The sequence below is a fragment of the Hyaloscypha bicolor genome (genome assembly GCF_002865645.1).
Source record: "Hyaloscypha bicolor E unplaced genomic scaffold K444scaffold_55, whole genome shotgun sequence".
Lineage (NCBI taxonomy): Eukaryota > Fungi > Ascomycota > Leotiomycetes > Helotiales > Hyaloscyphaceae > Hyaloscypha > Hyaloscypha bicolor.
This window is the reverse complement of record NW_020194557.1, coordinates 278,633-298,216: the sequence shown is the minus strand read 5'-3', so window position 1 is coordinate 298,216 and position 19,584 is coordinate 278,633. Positions and strand designations below refer to the sequence as shown.

Here is a 19,584-nt window from a genome sequence, read left to right as displayed (position 1 = left end):
AGAAGGGAATGGCTGAGGGGTTAAATGGCAAGGGAAAGAAGTCTAGGGACACCCTTATTGGTGGTGTGAGCCTTGCCACACTTCGTCCAGGACTCAAGTAAAAAATTCGCTGCATCTTGGAGGGATAACGATAAAAATCCCCGCACTGATTGGATATTCGACGCCGAGGAGTGAGGCAGATCCGAGGGTGTTCCTCGTGGTGTTTCTAGCTCGGATGGTTGTTTCCACATAGAGGGCCGCCACTTCGATCAGCGGCGGAGCCAAACGTTCTGAGGTTTGGGAGACTCATTGAAAATTGCCCCACAACCCGCAAGCAGCAAATGGCCTTCATGGAAGGACCGATCTTCTCCACACCTTCTCCCCTGTCAGCGCCCTTACAAAGCTTGTCCTGACATCCGAGACCACAGAACTCAACTAAAGTGGGCATGGCGACATCTGTCTGTTGAGCGGGGTGTGCTTCCGCTTGTGCCAGTTTTCAGTCGGCATTTTTATTGATAATAATCAGCTTACAGCCTCGGACGGATTGCCTCGAACGGTTTAACCCCCGAGAGCTGGACCAAGCCGGCGATTTTGGTGCCTCGATGGAGGAAGCGACAGAGGCCGTCGGAGTAAGATCAAAAATTCGAGGATGCTGCTTATAGACAGAAAAGTTATTTAGCAGACATGAAGGGAAGGCGGGAGATGCTGGAGTTTCTTCTTTCAAGAACAACTTGCGTTCCATTGCAGGTGCAGGCGCGGGTGCAGGAAGATCGTCGTCATGGATACGTCGGTACGTCCCGGCAGTCTCGGAGATCAAGGCTAGGACTGCCTTTTCGAGGACACACGAGAATTGAAAGAAAGGATTGATCTGATAGGTGACTGGCTCTTCCGCCATAAAAGCACAGAAACCACTCCCCAAGAAATTAAACGGCAGAATTATCGCTTGATCCGCTGTGACTTCATGGCTGTATCTTGATGGGGGAGTGTACCGCGGAGGGAGCAGCATGTTGAACTAGCTAAAGCAATATAGCTAGGGTCACGTGCTTGCAATGTAAACCAAGTAAACGGTACTGAATTGACTGCTGTTCTACAGTGGTAAGTAGCCCGTATATATAGCCCTGAACCCCCTAAGTCACATGTACTAAATCCCTATGCCAGCTGAACCGATTACAGCTATACAGGGTATTCCAGCCGTACATGGTATTCCAGCTATACAGGGTATTCCAGCCGTACAGGGTATTCCAGCTATACAGGGTATTCCAGCCGTACAGGGTATTCCAGCCGTACAGGGTATTCCAGCTATACAGGGTATTCCAGCTGGACAGGGTATTAAGCTAGTGCACAGCCCCATGGCGTTCGGTTCCAGGGCTTACTAAGCCTATTAGGGGCCTCAGGCCCCTAATTTCAACAAATGTGTCCCATTTCCACAGTCACGTGGCGTTTTAGATTCCCCTGAAACCGCTCTCATTCGTCAGAAAATCTACAGTAACGTGACCGTCCAAGGCCCGTGCGACCCCATCAAAAGAAATCCGACCTCAAATTTCGATCAAAACCATTCCCGAGTATGCAGAATGGGCAGATTTTATTGGATTCGATATCTTTCATCTTGGAAGCGAGACAAACCAAGGGGTGTCTTCACTGTTGCCTCCGGGGCCGGCCTCGCGGTCTCTTCTGCTGTTGAATGTCCGCCACATCCGCCTGCTCGCGTCGCTTCATATCTGGTCCCCCTCGCCCATTCTTGACCCCGCGCTGTGCTCGAAGTCGGGCCTCGAACTCATCCACTAGCTCCTTTGCGTGCCCCAGCAGGTGCCCTGGCAGGTGTTCCGGCACCAGTGTCGCGGACCACTCCACCAAGTAGTGTAGCACACCATCAATATCCTCTATTGGAGTGCCGAGAAAGACCAGCAGATGCAGCTTGCAAGAGAGCTCATGAAGACGTGTTGGGGTATGTATGCGGTCACAGAAACTGGGCTCGCGCCTGGTTCGAAGCTGATGACGCCGCTCTATAACCCATGACCAGCGCGGGACCATTTCCTTCTAGCAGCAACTCCAAGACTGCCTGGAAGAAAGACTACATCGTCAAGCCTCTGGATGCACACAACTTGCAACGCCCGGAGACTGTGGAAAGCCTTTTCATGATGTACCGCATCACGAACGACCCAATCTACCGGGAATGGGGCTGGAAGATATTCAAGGCATTTCAAAAGTACGGGATCCTCGAGGATGGACAGGGCTATACGTCTCTTGACAACGTCAATGCGGTCCCGCCGTCGCGGAGAGACAATATGGAGAGTTTTTAGCTGGTAAGAGATGCTCAACCCGAAATCCCAGCTACCCAATGTGTCGTGAGTTGACATTATTGTTTGAAATAGGCCGAGGCGCTCCAAAGGGCCAACCTGCCTTCGGAGGAGATAATAAACAGGATTTCGCTTTCTGGTCTTCTCAATGTTATTGATGGTATTTTTCATTACCTACTGAGAATGACCGAGAGACTAATACCCTCAGGTGTCGCATCACACGAAGGTCGGGTTCTAGTAATGACAACTAACCACGACGAAAAACTTGACCCTGTGCTGATCCGCCCAGGTCACGTAGACCACAAGGTGAAATTCGAGAACGCAACCCAGAAACAAATCGAAGAGCTGTTTGAAAGGATGTATACCAGCTCCACGAAGGCGGTCCCCAACCTCAATTCAAACGGAACTGCTACTGGCATCCCTGCCAGCAGTGTTGCTAAACCTGGCGAAGAGAAGTTGGGTGCGGAGGAGTTAAGTCGTATCGCAGGAGAATTCGCAAAGAAAGTTCCGGGTGGTGTGTTCTCTCCCGCCGAGATCCAGGGGTTTTTGTTGAAGCGGAAGAAGGAGCCGAGGAAGGCCCTGGATGAGGTGGAGGGCTGGGTGGAGGGCGAACTCAAGGGAAAAAAGGGGATAACGAGGGAAGGATAGCAAGAAGACATTCGAGTATTGAGAGCATGGAACTAATGTTGTCTGATTTTCTCTTTTATATGGTGGAAGGGAAGCTAAAATTGAAAAACTTGCAAATGAATAGTAGTTTGCTATTTGACTTAGGCAGCTGGGTCTCTGATCATCAAGGTCCTGCGCTCAGAGGGGAGGCGCAGCAAGCCCCTTTTGCCGTAGTGGAGGATGCTGTTCAGGAGCATCATGAAGATGGCCGGGGTGAGTAAATATTGGAATATCCATGCTGGTATTGTTTGAATTGTTGAAGATCTGGCTTGAAGTCGTTGAATTGACACTAGTGGAATGACTTCTTTTGCTCCTGAAGATCCGCAAGAGTTCTGCAATAACAGACGGGGCTGTAGAGCAGGTTGGGGCGGCTAGCTACCTCATTGTTGCGAGTTCGGCATTGATGTAGGGGCGGCTCGTTGTACAGGAAGTACTGTTCAAAGACTCAACGATTTCTCAAGAGACTTATGCTGGGTGCGCGAGATTTGTGAGACTTCGAGAGTTCGGCTCTTTCCGTTAAAGTTATCATTTTCGGAGGCCTTTCGTTTCTCTTTTCATACTCAGGTTGATATGGCGCCTTCGGGTCCGAAGCATTCTTGACTCGAGAAGCTCTCAAGGATCTGGAACGTCCACTCGTACGCTGCGACGTGGATCGACCGCTGCTTGTAGGTTGTGTCGCTAACAAGTCATCTAAGCTCTCCTCCTTCTCAAATTCGGGCACGCCTTTTGGAGAGCGGTTAGAATCAGTCTGATCCTCTGGCATCCAGCCGTTTCGACAGTGGTATTCGCACGTCTGACAAAGACATTCGCAATTCTCCTCTCCAAAGTAGTCACCACTATAGGTAACCGTAATTTCTTCACCGATCCTAATATCCCTAGTAGCGACAACCTTCATCCCAGTGGACCCAGTCGTAACAAGTCGAGCATCCGCTTCGCAATTGTGATTAGAAAAACGTACTGGCCCAGATAACAAAGACGTGGCATTGTTTCGAGTCGTCTTTATAATGCTGAAGTCAAGCCCCTTTTCTTTAAGGTCGTCCTCTTCCTCGCCTGTTAAGATGACCCGGATCCCGCAAAGATATTTGATCTCTTCGCCTTTCCTAATTAGTTTTCGTGAAACGACCATCGCCTCGTATATAGTAATTGTATATCGATTCGTACCCAAAATCTCGAAGGCACAGTCTGGCAAGTAGAGACTGAGGTATCTTCTCATATATGCCGCCGGAAACTATCCTTCTCTGTAGTCGACTTAAGATTATCTGAGAATCTCTTGAGGCTGGGAAGCGCAAGGAGCTGAGAATTGTCCCGGGTTGCAGGTGATTCGGAGGTGGCGAATGAAGTGGTCAGCGAGATCTTGCATTTCATCGAATTCTGGAGCCAAGGAGTACACGCTCTTGTCGTGCATGTATCGCCAAACATATGATCTGGGTTCATCCAGCCAATATACATTCGGGTTAGTCTGGATATCGTCAGCTGTATCTTTCAATGGCGGAGGGTGGGGCGATCTTCCTCCCCATGGTGATTTCCCTTGGCGGATAGGTAAACTCCTGCGTGAATCCGTGATAGCCGATTAAGTGGGCTTGGGTTGTGGGGTACCTGAAAAGCCCATTTCGCAAAATCATCGTGATGGACTTGACAATAGCTAATCCCAGCCCAACGCCACTTATATATGTCGCAGTATGAGAGATAGTCCGTTTGAACCTATTTGAAATAAAGTATTACTTATTATATAATTATTAAGAGCTCTAGATATATAATAATTCTTGTACCTTGCTTAGCCTGGAACAGAGATGGCTATCTCCGTCGCACCTTTCAAGAAGGATTATTCACGAAGTAAACGTAGTCCATACGTATATCATTTGACGCTTTAAAGTAAGCAAATATGGCCATTCTGCTCATCTTCGTATATATATTCCCCGAGCTCTTCTATACTGCGGATAATACTTTCATATGAGTAATCCTACTTTACCCTAATAAGTATTATAATATCTTCCGTACCGAGCTCTATGGCCCCCCACTCGAGCACCCATATAACTTGCAATACTATTACTACTCCCTCAATCGGGAAGGCTATGACCGGCTTACCTCTCGTACGTATAATCCTCGAGTCTTATGGCAAGGAGATACTCGAGTCTGCAAGCAAGCAGTTTCTTGATCTTGCCGTCGAGGTGCAACTCCAAATAATTAGCGCAAGTAAATTAGTGAAGCTCCTTGCCAAGGCGAACAGGCTTGGGTATCAGGAGATGGACATTATCGATAACGAAAATAGTTCCCGTCCTGTCCAGGGAGGCAATGCAAATTCACGATCGAAGCCCGACGTAATCGGAACCCCAAAGCCACCGGCTATAATTACTGGCCAGTATTGCCCTCGCTCTATAGCTCTGTCTCAACTACTCTCCCTCGAAAAATCTCGAGCCTCAAATCATACGAATACAGCCCAAGTCCTGCGAGACGAACCTCTCTCGGTAGACGCGTATCTCAATGCCCCCGATACCCAAAGGGCTACTCCTTCCGGGAAGGAAGGTGGCTATAGTATTCGGAGTATACAGGGTATTGCGGATATGCAAGATAAGGTATCAATAGCTACTGGGACTACCGGGAAACAGGGACAAAGGAAGTGCTCAAGGACCGGATCCGCAGCTCATGTTCCGAGATCTTGTAACGTCTTGAAGAGAACACGGGCACAAGACATGGGAGGTGGAGTGCAGAGCTAACGTCCTAGAAAGCTAGTTCGAGCATCGGCTGGAAAGTCATCTCTGTCGATTTCTGCCCAGCCTCTCGAGCTTGTACTCATCTCTGACTCGGAACCAGAACCTGAAGATGATGACGATCATTAAACCGAGGCGCTTTCTGGTCCCCAACCCAATGCCCAGGAGACATCATTGTCGGTGGTAATAGCTCATCATAACAGTTATTAATCGAGGCTAGAGGAGTTCCGCATAATAGGCAAGATAAGACAGGGAGGAGAGGGAGGTGGCGGGATGGGAACCACCCAGGATCTAGTTGTAGATACGCAGATGAGTGGGAGTTTTAGGATGGGGCTTTCATCTGAGGCGCTGAGGCTGTGAACCCTCCTCCGAACCCTCCTGCGAAGTGTTCCTCCGCATGTGCGAAGCATGGGCGGCACTTTTCGAATACATGGAGAGGTGACAGCGCAATGCGGATGACAATAGGTATGAGTTCATATTCTAGTATAAGGATACCTATTGGCGCGAGGTTATAATTTGGCATAAATTCATAATCTGTTACAAGCAAGAAAATAGAAGACATCCAACTACACCATCCCCATCTACTCCTCTTTTTACTTAGACCGTTATCTAATTCAGTCGAAGTCCCATCAGGTCCCGAAACCCATCCATCTGCCCATCTACCCTGAGGTATTATTCCAAGCTTGAAGAGCCCATAGTTAAATCATCAAATGCAAAACCAGGAACAAAGAAGGGAGGAGACCAGAAGGGAAAAGAATAGGCGGAGGAAACTTCTATTTCAGGAAAAGGTATTTTTTTGGGCGATCTTAGCACAGGAGTTCGTGTCTTATTTAATCCAGAGCTGGGCTCGGAAATCCATCTGTATATAGCATACCACGCACTCCCTCCGCAGTATAGGGACTTCTAATGTTCTAGTCCATCGTATAAAGAAATAGAAGGGATACAGAAGCCGCAAGGAGCTGTCCGAAAGCCATTGCAGTGGCCCAGTCTCTTGTTGGGCCTGCCCAGGCAGCTACACAAAGCCAGATTACAGCCAGGCCAAGCCAGGTCCAGGCGATGTTGAATGGCAGAATGCAAGCCATACGATCAAGCTGCCATCCCAAAACGAACTCTAACCCACGTACTTCGTCAGTCCCATTGTACTGGTGGTGACACTCTGGTACGGCAGTTCGATTAGGTCCCCTGTCAAGTTATCACGATTGCCACGCAAAGAAGATGGCGTCCTTACTCTATATCGAGAATGCAGCTCTCTTGCGCCATGCCTTCCAAAGTATTCAATCCGTTAGCATTATATGGGTCTCGTGCGCAGTCTCTTAGTAGATGGATCATGGTGAGCTTTTTCTTGCGCTGCCGCGCCGCTTCGATTTGCACCTGCATACATGGCTCTGACAGAAAGTCCATCATATTTTGACATCTGGTGCTATGCCAATATTCACCTAGGCACACCTCATCCAACTCGTAATCGATGCGGCCGGGTCCCAGTGCAATTATGCGATCTTGTTCTTCCCGAACTTTGTCAATGTCAACAGACGTCATGTGGATAGGGAATCTGCCATCTCGCTCCACTACTCCGACAAACTGGAACTGCAATTTTCGCAGTCAGTAAAACGCACAATTCGTTGTGGTTTCATCATCTCACGTTGACCTCTCTCACGTTGGTGATTCCATAGAAAGGAAGCCACCTTTTCCACTTGCCCTGATCTTGGAAACACGCCTCTTCTAGTCTCTGGTAAATCGCGGCATCGCTTTCACAGGCTTTCTCCCTGGGGCTGAGCTCTTTGTAGATTTCTCCCCCTAGAACCTTCACAAGGTGCTGACTTCCATCCTTAGACACTTCAGTTGATAGCTTATGGCCCCTGGTACGGCGCCTCGGTCGCGTACAGGGAACCTGAACGGTATACTGGCCAATTTTCCTCCCCTGGAGACAAAGGAAGCAGCACTGTCCTGCTCGATCTGAAAGGCTCGCACAGTTTTCAGAGCGCAATAGAAGGGCGACTTCAGACAGAGCCGAAGCATGTGATTGCCTGCAATCTGAAAAGCACCGTGGTCTTCTTGCTCGGTTGTGTTGCACTACCATTTGCCCTTCAACATCGTGCGTAGTAGGAATGGACATTGTATAACGTTTGAGGTAGTAATTCTGGCTTTAGATAAAGGACAAAGAAATAATTTCTAGTGCAATCCCATGAAAATTGTCCCCAGGGACACAGTGGCCCATAAGCTCTGCGTCTTTTGATTATTTCCCAAATGGGTTTGAGGTGCCCGAAGACGGTCGTTGGATATTTCTGGTTCCGGCAGCAGATATCGAAGAGAGCGTTGTTATCAACAATAGTCAAACGGTGTATTGCTAGGACGGCTGTGAGTGAGTCGTGAATTCCCAAACAGTGCTTGGGACTTGGTCGCTTCCGCTGACTCAGCATTTCCCAAACTTGTTTGGGTGAACTTTCGTTCCCCACGCGCGCATATCCAATTTCAACTCGCCATAACATCCGCGGCAGCGCTAGTGATCTGTTCAGCAGTGCTTCAAGATGACAGGCTACAAACGTGTGTTTCTGGGCTGTTGGGTGTCGTTAGATGAGCAGGACCGACTCTGCGAGGTCTCCCTGGACAGTTCTATTGTCGAAGAAGTCTCTGGACTATCCGACCAGCAGATCGACAGTATCTTCCAGGCGTGTAAGTCTCCTATGAAATCCGGATAAACAGACTACTTACTTGTCTCTTGTCCGCCACCATCGAGTCAAGATACGCCGCGAGGGAGATACACCTTCCAATCCCATCATTATACTCGAAGACACCCCCTCCGCCCCATCAAGGTCGCGGCTAATGCCAATACGCCGCCTCAGAGCCCTCCTCAACGACCCGAGAAACGTCCTCGGCCAGACAGTTACACGGGAATAACGACACGGGGCTCGGGCAGAACAAAGAAGGTCTCTTTACCGAGACGTCGAGGCGGATCTCGTCAGAATTCCTCGCAAGAGAAGATCGACTCGCTCAGAGTCTCAGATGATCTCAACCACAGTGCTACCACATCCACCAGTCCAGGGGAAATTCCGTCCCCCCCCCAGTCTGTCATGCTCGAAGAGCACTCCCCGCCACCGAATAATGACATGGCTCTGGTTGACAGCCATCTGCCAGTTGAGAGCTCAGCCTCTATCGTTGAGGAGAATCTGCAGCATGTCTCGCCAGCTCCGGAGCCGTTCCCAACTGACGAAAAAGCAGATCTTGCTGTCTCTACTAATGAGTTAGTAACCACATCAGGGGCAGCAACAGGATCAGCAAGCTCCATCACCTTAATCTCATTACCCGAGGCGGATACGCAGCCTGAATGCCTGGATCAAACCTGCCCTCTTGTGGCCTGCACACATCCAGTGAGTACAGTCGAATCCACCGATAGCCCGCAGTACACCCGACTACTTCACCTTGACCGCGAAAATCTCAACACAAAATCATATATCGCCTTATTCCAAACACATGAATCTCTTATTTAAACGTTTCTGTTTCTTGACTGTAAAATCTCTTTAAGAGAACCTTTGTAAAGATTTATCTAACATGCGTTAATAATCTAACTTTCTAACCTAACTTTATTCTACTATCCCTTCGTCTGGCGAGACATAGTCCACGCTAGCAAGGGGGCCTGGCACAGGGCGAAAAGGCAATGGATGACTAACCGAAGCTACGACTTTCCAGTCTGAGCCAGGCCCCCTTGCTAGCGTGGACTATGTCTCGCCAGACGAAGGGATACACTTTCTATCCATTAACGATATTCTCGTTCCTTGAAACTCAAATAAAGTCAACAATAGTTGATTTATATAGTTTGTAAATATTTTTTAGATGCTGCGAATTAAACGGTGGAGCAATTTCATGGGAGACAATCTCCTGGTCTGTGAAAGTCGGAAATATTCTCGGCTCTAGTTGCCTCTTGTGAAGGCGCTGCGCCGCCACCCCGGCCTCACTGTGGCTAAAATAATCTTGTAAGCCTCAGGCATTGAATTGAAAGCTAAGCACATTACTAAGCAATTAGTCAACTTTTTGAATGCATGCTCAATCATGCATTCGTGCACGGATACTTCGTACATGGGTGCCAGCCTGCGGCTCACACGAAACCTTCAAAATTGGCCAAGGCTTTGGAATTAAGATAAATCATACCTTTTTAAGGTAACGTGTAGGCTGTAGATCAAAAAGCAAAACGCCAGGAAAGTGCTTAAACGCTGCTGTTACGAAGCACGAAGCAAAAACACCCCTTGATAAAAAGAAAGCCGCATAACACACGGGATAAAGATAAGTGAACTTACGAAAGGTATTAGTAAACAAACACGGATTAACCTTTCTTCCTAGCGCCCGAAAAACGGAATAACAAAAAGCCGAATGCACTGTTGCGAAATCAGGTATATTAGCTGGGTGGACATATAATCTTAGGATTAACTAGACAACGAATTAGACATAAAACCACCGGACATAAGAGACCAATATATAACCCAACGATCCCGCTGCCTGCCAGGCCCCTAATTTACTGCCTATTAGGTATTGCTAAATGGTACTTCTGCCTAGAACTACCTGCTTTTCTAACATTTCAACGCCTAGTTACACAATGACAAACTTCTTCTTAGAGAATGATTCATCTTCCAGTGCTTGACCGTCCATCATACCATGAACATAGCACTCCCCAATAAACTCGTAGCCGATATTGCAATACTCCCTCAGCACATAGAGTACTTGCCCTCCGAGTAGGACACAGACATTGTCATTTAAATTGCATGCTGCAGGCCCCAGTCCAATGAATCCGCGACTTGTTTGGAATAATCTTCGCCCAAAAGTCATTGCCTTCACATCTATGAGCATCCAGCTCTGCCTCTGACGCTCTAGAGCAGTCATCTTACTTTTATCCATATCAAGAAGTTCCCAGTCGACGGCACAACCGCGTGATAGTTCACCATCCCTGTCATAATTCTGTCTCCCGACATCTGCGAGTAGAGTGTGGTTATATGCTTCCATGAGGGTTCCTCCAGTAGCATACTTCGAGTCTCGTTCTGTCGGCATCCATGATTGCTCGCATGTCAAGCCCCCAAATGATAGGTTCCATTCGCACACTCTCCATACCTCGGTAATGTAGTCAAGTATGGATCCTTGCAGGAGTAACTGAGCAGATTCAATAGTGTTGCATTCGCCAGAGAGGGATCCACTTGCATTATAGACCCCTTCGGTCACAAAACTATCCATATCTAGAAACTTCTCCAATGGGAAAAACGAAGCTTGAAATCTCCAGTCCGGAACCCAGGATGGCAACGTGTTGTCAGCCTCATATTCAAAAACAGATCCCGGACACGATCTCATAACATGGCCGAGAAAATCCAAAGAGTGGGTGCGTGATGATGATATTGAAAAGCGTACAACTTCACAGTAAACCTCTGCGCACGTTTTGGTGTAATCTGGAACAATGTCGTCTTCGACGGTGTCCATCGCCATGCCGAGAGATGCATATACCTTGTCCCGAGGATCCTCGCACTCATATGGCCGCATAGTTCGAAGGACTTGTAATAGTCGAACCATTCCGCCGGTTTCTCTCTCTTTCCGGAATGAATCAAGTCGAATCGCCATTCCGTCTTCGAGATTCAAGCCCGTTCCCTCTTCTTGATAATGGCTGACATGATGAGTAATCTGTAACGCTGCTCGCAGGCATTCCCAATTTATCATGCGACTCCCACAGAACAATACTGTTCTCGCAGGACTTGCCACAGTTCCCTCCGGAACTATCCATGCTCTTTTCCACCAGCTTCGACGGCATATCATTCGGAACGCCTCTTGTACTCGATGCGCATGTGATCCGTGGGGACCGAAGAAAAACGAATCTTCGCTAGTGATGCTTGTAACTGCTAGTTCATCGGAGCCACCATGCTGCAGCTTCAGTTCATCAAATCTTGATTTCCATTCCTTAATTTTATCGAACACCATGTCGCTGTCATCCTGAGCCGGTCCTAGCCAGATTAAGACTAACTCCGCTGACCGATATATCGTACTCATAAGTTGCACCTGTCTGCCTCGCTCGTGAACATCTGTCTGATTGATGCATACCGAGTCGGCCCAGAACGATAACCTTGCTTCTCTTACGAAGACAAAAATTTCGTCGATCGCCTCAGCTAAGTTTTTAGTGATCGGGAGATCACAATCATCGACTTTGAGTTTTCTTTCCAGGCATTTAGATCCCCAGGTGTATGAAAGGGCGATGTACGGTGGGGCTTTCTCAACTTCAACGCTGAACATCTGGCATACCGGGGTTGTGCCAGGCAGAAATTTGATCAGCCTGATCGCTCGCCTGCTGCCGAGAGATTGATAGGTAAAGCATCTACTATTTATATGTGTATTTGATTCTGCCATCTTTCTGGAGTCTGTGTATTGAGTCGCACAATGTTTTAGGTCGTTGACGATGTACGCTGGTCGCCATAGACGGAGTAGAAAGAGTATCAAAAGGTGTAGATCAGAGTGGATGCTTGTCCTTGGCACGGACCACATGCGGGCATCAATGTGGCTGGCGACTTGAACCGGCCCACTGAGGCGCAGCAAAACTTTTATGTCTGAGTGGGGAAGCTGGGTTCGAGGCCTGAGGCAGAACGGCCATTTTTCTCCACCCCAGCTACCGTTGATTTTAATGCCTGAGGCTCTAAAATTAGAAAATAGCAAATATAGCCGAGCTGTATTTCGCACCTTCACAGATCGCCCGACTCTCTTGCAGGAAACTTTCCTCCTTTTTAATATAAGTCCAAAAGAATTATTCTACAATAATTAGACTCATTTTCCCTAAATCTTCCTTGAGTTTTAAGCCACGAGAATATTATTAAAGCATAGAAAAAGCATATCTTAAGATCACAACATAAAGCATAATTGTCACGATAAGGTGGTTGTTGCAGTGGTGGTAAAGAGCTTGAATTGAGCTGAAGGCTGTTTGCCTGGCTAAATGCACTGGCTACACGCTAAATTACGTGCAGTGGCACCACGTGACTGGTGCCACGTAACAATAATGGATAATCAAAGTATAATCAATCAAGCTCTATATAAATTATTTGGAGGAAAATACATAAGTAGGAATAAGAGATAGTTAAGAATGAGACTAGAGCGTTGTAAATAGAATTATGTTATTTTGAACTGAGATATTTGTGATTTAGGTGGCAAGTGTTGAAAATGATAGGGATTCTCGCCTCGCAGGGATGTCGGTTACCGTACTTCGTATTACGTCGAGATAGGCATGACTTGAATGACTGAATCGGGTTCGGCTGCAGGGTCGAATCACCAGCGAGATTTGCAGCTATCGAGGGTCTGCATATCACCCGCTGATTGGCATTTTTGGGTGGGAGAGAGGGACAAAGTGGGCCACTGGAGAAGATACGTGAGATTAACCTCTGGGCAACCGCAACAGCGCAATCAATTATCCTTGCCCTGCTTCTGTTGCTGAGTGCGCAGCCATCCACACCAAATCCGCCGCGCGCAGGATCGGGCGAGGAAAGGAAGGGAGGAGGGAATAAAGTTCGGGCAGGCCCCCAACACTGGGAAGCTGGAACTCGACACTGGCTACCACCGCCAAAACGCGTCGCTTGCCAGCTTCATGACCTTTGGCCTACCCACGATGGGTATTTACGATGCTGTTGAGCAGGATGATCTCGACGGCGATGGCGACGACGATTCGACTGGTGCTGCGTCGCCAACTGGGCTCGCTTCAATACCGCCACTACCTCCGCCCCATCGAGCCTCGTATTCAAGGTACAGGAGGAGCCGTGGACCCAGCAACGGAATCAGGAATAGAAATGCGACAACGGCAAGCTATTCTTTGGTAGAAGAGGGTGATTTCGAAGAAAAGGACATGCCAGTAGCCCCGTCGACGGAGCGAAAACACACTCTACCGACCAGTGAAACCTTTCCAATTGAGCTCCGGTTTCCACAACCACGGACTCGCAGACCCGGCAGCCCAGCATATTCAGCCACAGCCCAATCAACATTCCCATCACAACCAACTTCTTCGAAGTCAATTTTGCGAACGGCCTCGGGACGGAGTATAGCACTACGGCATCCGACGCCAGATCTGCAGACTCTTCAAGGGGCTTACACCAGCAACATTGAGCATCTCGAGAAGACAGCAGAACGACTGAGCATGACCTCTTCCATTGAAGATGCTATAAAAGAATTACACGACCAACAGAAGCGCTCTGACAGCCGCAGATCCTCATTGTTGTCTTCCCAGAGCATACCAGTGGTGGTAAGACAGGTTTCCAACGCTTCCTCGATTGTCGAAGTCAATTCTGCAGCACGATCCGGCGGATTCTCCCCTGCAGGGTACATAATGTCGCCAGGCGGTTCTTTTACGACAGGCAGCGGCCGCGGACACTCAATGTCGAAAGGGTCAAGATTCGGGTCCCGTCCTGAGCCCGAGCTTGAAGGACGGCCTCTCGACTCCTTTGTCAACAAGGACTCCTCGATACCACCCACCTCGCCAACAATGCCTCAATCAGCATCAATCGCCGGGATGAACGAAGAATCTTCAACCTTTGCGAAACCAAGCTCCAACCTTCTTGAAACCCCTGCAGTGGAGGGAAAAGTTCCGATGGCGAACGAAGTGCAGGATTGGCCCACAATATCTACATCGACCAACACATTTGAGCATGACAAGATATTCGCAGACTTTGATGGCATACACTCGGCTCCTCTTCAGCAGAGGACAGTGTCCGGAGACGAGTCGAACAATTCGAATGATACGCAGAGGAAGGTCCTTTTAGGGAATCGATCGATGGCGAGACCACAATCATATGCAGATCCGAGTACCGGCCAGGAGATGGTTTATTATCCGGCACCAGTCCCAATGATGCTGAATCTCCCACAAAAGTTATCGAAAAATCCCTCCTCAATGGCAAAGGACAAGAGAAGATCACAAGTTCTGAGCAGTATACCTCCCGCAGCTCGACAATCCGCAGTGTGGCTTCCGGATGTGCTCGAGGACGAGAAGGCGACGGAATTGGTAGAAGATGATCCGGTATTACAGCAGGAATATATTCCACAACATCAGAGAGCAAGCATGGGAGGAAGGCGGCTTACGCAGGATCTATCACATATGCCACCGCAGCTGAGGGCAAGCACCTATTTTGAACTGCCAGCAGCGAATCAAACTGTCGAATTAAAGGAGCAATCTGCTGTGGCTACACTGGACAGTATTCTTGACGCTTCAGCATATGCACCTGTGACAGCATTCACAGACCACACCTTCGCAGGACACCTTGGAGCTGAAGTGTATGGGCGAGAACCTATGAAGCACAGTCGGACAAGCACTACATTGGCTGAACCATCGAAGAAACGTACAAGCACATTTAGTATTCTTCTTCGTGGAAGGCGGGGAAGCAGCACTGATTTGCTCAATTCAGATCAGGAGAAAAGCCGGGCTACGATGTCGGGAGTTGTAGAAAGCAAGGTCAGATTACCAATCGAAGATGGCGAGGAAGATGAACAGGACACAAGTCCACTGCAGGAAAATGGAGAAGGAGATAATGACGCAGAATCTGATGAGGGACAAAGCCATAACGAGGTTTATTACGGTGCTCCAACCACTCTCCTCGCTGAACTCCAATTACGCAAACAACAGCAAAAGCAGAGAACCCGCCCCTTACTCTCGTCATTCCCCAATGGCATGCATTCAACTCTTCTCGAAATGGATGCAGTTGCACAAGTCGAACAGAAGTCTCGGAAACACAAGCGCGTTGCTCTTGCCTGGGAAGATTCCTCTGTTCAGCAACCAGAAGACGGCATGAACAACGACGAAGATATCCCGCTAGCCATGCTCTACGCCAAAAAGGAAGTCCGGGATCCAAATCGACCCATGGGCCTCATGGAGCGTCGCGATATGGAAGACAATGAGCCCCTGAGCCGCCGACGAGACCGACTCCAAGGCCGACCTTCAATACCCCGCGCCTCGACCAAGATGCACATCTCCTCACCCCAGCCGCCTGAAGAAGAAGGCGAGACGCTCGCCGAGCGAGTCCGCCAGTTGAAAGACGAAGCAGCAGTCGATAATGGCCTGCCCTCAGCCCGACCGGTATCCGGGGATTTCACTTCCGAGCTGATGTCCCAATTCGGTGGGGACCTGCTCGATGTAAAAGATCCGAAAGGAAAAGGGAAAGAAATCTCCACCTTCGCTGGACCAGAGGAAGAAGAAACCCTCGGCCAGCGCCGCAAACGCTTACAAGCCGAGCGCGCGGCACGCGAGAAGGAAGTCGGTGCCGGAGCAGCAGCTGGCGATACCCCTCCCTTACAACGGCCCGAGATTAGCAAAAGGCGCAGCATGGCCAATATTCTGCAAGCCCATCCGTCAGCGGGAGCAAGCCGCAACGCATCTTACGAGAAACCAGTTGGTGGATTGCTGGGTTTGCATGAAAAAGCTAGCGTGCAGAGGTCGAGCACGATGTTTGATTTCAACATCGCGGGCGCTGGTCTTGGGCATCACCAGCGTGCGAGCAGTGGTGGATTTAAGAGTGGGACTTATAATGATGGGCAGGGTGGTATTGTGCCCCCTCAGCAGCAGATGCAGATGCGGAATGGGGGTTTTGGATATGGCAACCAGGCGATGTTCCCGCAGCCTAGTTTGGGCGTGGGAAATGTGAATGGGGCGATGTGGGGAAATCAGATGTTTGCGAATCCGTATGCGGTGGCGTATCCGGGGATGCAGATGAGCTATATGCCGGGTATGGCGATGAATGGCATGAACATGGGCATGATGCAGCCGCTGAATCAGGGGCAGATTGATATGGTGGAGAGGTGGAGGCAGAGTGTCATGCAGTGACCTCTCTCCCTTGGGAATCTAATTATGGGTAGAACGGTTCTAGACCAGTGTATATAATGGGTATATATATATGTAAGGAGATATGGGGCATTCATTGGCGTTGGGTCCGGCATTTATTAGCATTTCAGCGTATTTGGAGGATGATCGTGTATCATTATTCGGAGCGAGCATGGCACTGGGAAGGGGATTTGGAGGAGGTTTGGTTGTATATATTTTTGAGATACCGGGAAGAGTGGAGGATATGAATGATGATACGATACGAACCCTATCCTTTACCTTTCTGGGCGCTTCAAGTGAGGTGTGGGATGTTCTTCCTCGTTTCTTTGAGATCTTTCGCATTAGCTTCCTGGCGGGAATCACGTGTTCTACCCCGAACTTCCACCTCGTTTCAAAAGGGGTAAAACACGTGCTGCCATTCAAGACAATAATCCCTCTACCCTGGCCTTCAAATCCCTCGCCTGATCCACAAACTCCTTTTGCAAACTCCCCTTCAACGCCAGCACCGTCAGGGCTCCAGCCCCGTAATAAGTCTCCCAGCTAATATGCTTCGTCGTTCCATCACCCAAATCCAGGAGCAGACTCACGTGCTCAGCCTGCATCAGCAATCCGCCCAGCACGCCCGGATCGAAACGCCATCCTATGAAAGACGGCACAGAATCTGGCTCCAGATATGTAATCCGCTCATCCGAGGTGCTGTTTACCACGGGTACGAGACCGAAGGTGTGCAATGTCATCGGCATCCCAACGTACACGTCCTCAGCAGATGAGACGTTGGCGGGCACGTCAACAGAGTAGACAAACGTGTTCCAGGCGGTGTAGCGATGGAAGTCGATTAGAACGGTGTAGATTGGGGATGGGGAGCTGTGGATGGTGGTTTGGGCACAGACTGTGAAGATTGCGCCTGTCGTACCGTAGGTTGGCGTTGTCATTATACCGCCATTTGGGGCGCAATCGACGGGTAATGTGTAGGCAGTGGAAGTGGTGACAATGAGTGGGAGTAGGGCAGTAGAGAGGTGCATGGTGCTCGTTGAATACTCTGCTTTCGTTATTAAGGATAGTGTGGGAATATTAGAGGTAATCTTACAGTCAAATGTTAGCAAGAAGTGACTCCTTGTCACCTTGTCTTCTCATAGACCAGTGTGCAAAAAATTTAATCAGATTAATTAATTAATTTATAGAAGTATCGTTACACCAGTTAAGCTTTAGCTCGCTTACTAAGCCTCGCCACCCTCTGATTGGGTGGCGAGGTAGCGCTAGGGCGGGAGTGCCCGGAGCGCTACCCGATTGGGTTAGCCAATCACGTGCGCATTAATCTGATTAATGCGTGATTCGAATATGATTAATGAGTATTTTTCGTGAATAGATTAGATTAATGGCCGTTAATCTAATCTAATCTATCCACTTCTCACACTATCATAGACCGAATACGGTGTTGACTCATGGTAAGTTGATTTCGGTCATGTCCCGCTAAGAAAGCGTAATTGGACGGACACATGCCAGTACATCGTCCTCCGTACCTGAATTGAGTATCCTCGTTGTCCTGCATTGGCAGCCTTTTAGGTGGTGTTATGTCATATTAAATATAGCTTAAGACGAAGACAAGCTCTGGAAACAGTGCTGGGAGTTATAACGCCTTTTGTCCTCGTCCCAGTTTCAAGAAGGAGGGGTTCCTGGGAGTTGAGTTAGTATTAAAATCTTCTTGAGAGTTCTTTGAGCAAGTGAACATGTACTACCTAAGCGAGAGATGGAAAATAAAGCCCGAGGACTCGAGGTGCTAGTCGCCCATTGAGGTGTTTCTTGTAGTTGGAGGCTACGGATTTGTGACGGTGCTGGGTAGTGTTTGAGGGGCATTGGGGCCAGGCAGAGCTGTCTGGTGTGCCAATTAAGAAAGTTGGCTGTGTTAAGTCTCCTGGAGCTGTAGCCGGAGCCCGAGATTCCGGTGAATTATGTTTAATGGCGAAGGAACACGTGGTGAGCAAGTGCAGAATCACTGTGAAAAGAATTATTCTACACTGTGTTCTTTGCCGGGTCGAAAGCGCGGTCATTCATTGCATTCTTTCCTTCGTCGTCGATCGAATCATATGAGAGCCCTTCTGGGACGCTTTTCAGCTCTTGCACGCTTGTCAGCCTCTTTTTCCACCTGCTACCTCTGTTTCCTTTCCTGCATCTGAGCTTTTCCGTTATTCTTCCGCTTGTAATCCCCTTGGACATCGTTGATGAAAGCATCAGGCCCCCGAGCAGGAGGTATGTACTTGGCCTCTTCACCAGCAGCACAATCCGCTTCCAGCACACCCTCAATCTCGCATCCCTCAGGAATCGATCTCAATTCCCCCTCGATTCCAAGTCTCTTTAAGATATTCACAGCAACCAAGCCTCGTAAAACCACGCTCACACCTGCATTTGGAATCTTCCTTCCCTCCAACATGACAAAAGTCCCCCCACTGAATCCTCATGAGGGCTTCCCTCGAGCTCGAATAGACCACCACCTTCGACGACCTCTCTCTGTCTCACAACCTCTCGAATGTCTCTTTCGCGATCCTCAGCGCCATCTGAACATCGACCCTCACGTCCATGACACGGTACGCGCTCCATACCCACTGCTCGGGATCTGGGCTTGTTTGACTGACCATTCCGAGGCCTAAGGCTCCTTCGATCTTGCAACCTTTGGCCCAAAATACCATGCGACTATCCTTGTCTCCCCAGTGTGATTCGCTGATGTATTCAAGCTGTGCGTATTTAGTAGCTTCGACCGGATTTGAGTCGAGGATGATTCTGCCTTCGAAACTTCTTTGCACGACCCCCTTTTTCAAACCTCCTCCGTTTCTGGCGCTTAGAGAGAGAGAGGGGTCGTCGCGATAGGCCACAGGAGGTAGAGGAGTTGGGACCATGACTAGATTTGTCGTTGTGTGGACTTCGGGGGCTGATGTATTTGCACCCATGCTGATGCTTGGGCCGTTGTATGAAGCGGCACGGCAGCGCAGAGGAAGTGTGAAGGACTATTTCTTCGGACCTCGTGGTGAAGGGATGATGGTTGTGAAGCTGGGAAAGCCTAGCTAAAGTAGGTACCAAAATGTTGGAACCCAGATCACGTGCGATGATACCCCAAAGAGACAGCATCGTATCAAAG

The 19,584-nt window shown here is 49.0% G+C and overlaps 10 protein-coding genes across 10 annotated transcripts; 4 read left to right on the top strand and 6 right to left on the bottom strand.

The window, feature by feature from the left end:
* Positions 1-205: 205 nt before the first annotated feature.
* K444DRAFT_627990 (uncharacterized protein) lies at positions 206-874 on the bottom strand (the record flags this gene model as incomplete). The annotated part of the gene is made up of 2 exons (XM_024882870.1): positions 206-462; positions 511-874. 2 exons carry the CDS (start codon positions 872-874, stop codon positions 206-208), a joined length of 621 nt encoding a protein of 206 aa, XP_024738856.1.
* A 671-nt stretch (positions 875-1,545) lies between these two features.
* K444DRAFT_611168 (glycoside hydrolase family 47 protein) lies at positions 1,546-2,633 on the top strand. The gene is made up of 4 exons (XM_024879894.1): positions 1,546-2,282; positions 2,352-2,436; positions 2,485-2,513; positions 2,566-2,633. The coding sequence occupies exon 1, from the start codon at positions 1,992-1,994 to the stop codon at positions 2,277-2,279; it is 288 nt and encodes a 95-aa protein (XP_024738855.1). The 5' UTR covers positions 1,546-1,991; the 3' UTR covers positions 2,280-2,282; positions 2,352-2,436; positions 2,485-2,513; positions 2,566-2,633.
* Positions 2,493-2,888, top strand: K444DRAFT_514332 (uncharacterized protein; the record flags this gene model as incomplete). The annotated part of the gene is made up of 1 exon (XM_024873539.1): positions 2,493-2,888. A coding segment is annotated over one exon (396 nt), but the record flags the coding sequence as incomplete, so codon positions are not given.
* Positions 2,889-3,726: 838 nt separating this feature from the next.
* Positions 3,727-4,170, bottom strand: K444DRAFT_499705 (SET domain-containing protein; the record flags this gene model as incomplete). Its single annotated transcript, XM_024873330.1, has 1 exon — positions 3,727-4,170. A coding segment is annotated over one exon (444 nt), but the record flags the coding sequence as incomplete, so codon positions are not given.
* Positions 4,171-6,440: 2,270 nt separating this feature from the next.
* K444DRAFT_611166 (uncharacterized protein) lies at positions 6,441-7,993 on the bottom strand. Its single transcript, XM_024879893.1, has 3 exons — positions 7,290-7,993; positions 6,879-7,234; positions 6,441-6,832 (listed from the first exon to the last, which is right to left on the bottom strand). Exons 1-3 carry the CDS (start codon positions 7,761-7,763, stop codon positions 6,562-6,564), a joined length of 1,101 nt encoding a protein of 366 aa, XP_024738852.1. The 5' UTR covers positions 7,764-7,993; the 3' UTR covers positions 6,441-6,561.
* A 127-nt stretch (positions 7,994-8,120) lies between these two features.
* On the top strand, positions 8,121-9,252 carry K444DRAFT_662122 (uncharacterized protein). The gene is made up of 2 exons (XM_024886659.1): positions 8,121-8,320; positions 8,351-9,252. The coding sequence occupies exons 1-2, from the start codon at positions 8,176-8,178 to the stop codon at positions 9,133-9,135; spliced, it is 930 nt and encodes a 309-aa protein (XP_024738851.1). The 5' UTR covers positions 8,121-8,175; the 3' UTR covers positions 9,136-9,252.
* Positions 9,253-10,045: 793 nt separating this feature from the next.
* Positions 10,046-11,980, bottom strand: K444DRAFT_611165 (HET-domain-containing protein). Its single transcript, XM_024879892.1, has one exon. The coding sequence runs from the start codon at positions 11,903-11,905 to the stop codon at positions 10,229-10,231; it is 1,677 nt and encodes a 558-aa protein (XP_024738850.1). The 5' UTR covers positions 11,906-11,980; the 3' UTR covers positions 10,046-10,228.
* Positions 11,981-13,262: 1,282 nt separating this feature from the next.
* On the top strand, positions 13,263-16,457 carry K444DRAFT_525349 (uncharacterized protein; the record flags this gene model as incomplete). Its single annotated transcript, XM_024874439.1, has 2 exons — positions 13,263-15,138; positions 15,178-16,457. 2 exons carry the CDS (start codon positions 13,263-13,265, stop codon positions 16,455-16,457), a joined length of 3,156 nt encoding a protein of 1,051 aa, XP_024738849.1.
* Positions 16,458-16,865: 408 nt separating this feature from the next.
* K444DRAFT_359287 (uncharacterized protein) lies at positions 16,866-17,605 on the bottom strand. The gene is made up of 2 exons (XM_024872163.1): positions 17,542-17,605; positions 16,866-17,493 (listed from the first exon to the last, which is right to left on the bottom strand). Exon 2 carries the CDS (start codon positions 17,474-17,476, stop codon positions 16,874-16,876), a length of 603 nt encoding a protein of 200 aa, XP_024738848.1. The 5' UTR covers positions 17,477-17,493; positions 17,542-17,605; the 3' UTR covers positions 16,866-16,873.
* An 874-nt stretch (positions 17,606-18,479) lies between these two features.
* Positions 18,480-19,170, bottom strand: K444DRAFT_611163 (uncharacterized protein). The gene has a single exon (XM_024879891.1). The coding sequence runs from the start codon at positions 18,880-18,882 to the stop codon at positions 18,601-18,603; it is 282 nt and encodes a 93-aa protein (XP_024738847.1). The 5' UTR covers positions 18,883-19,170; the 3' UTR covers positions 18,480-18,600.
* Between the last annotated feature and the right edge of the window lie 414 nt (positions 19,171-19,584).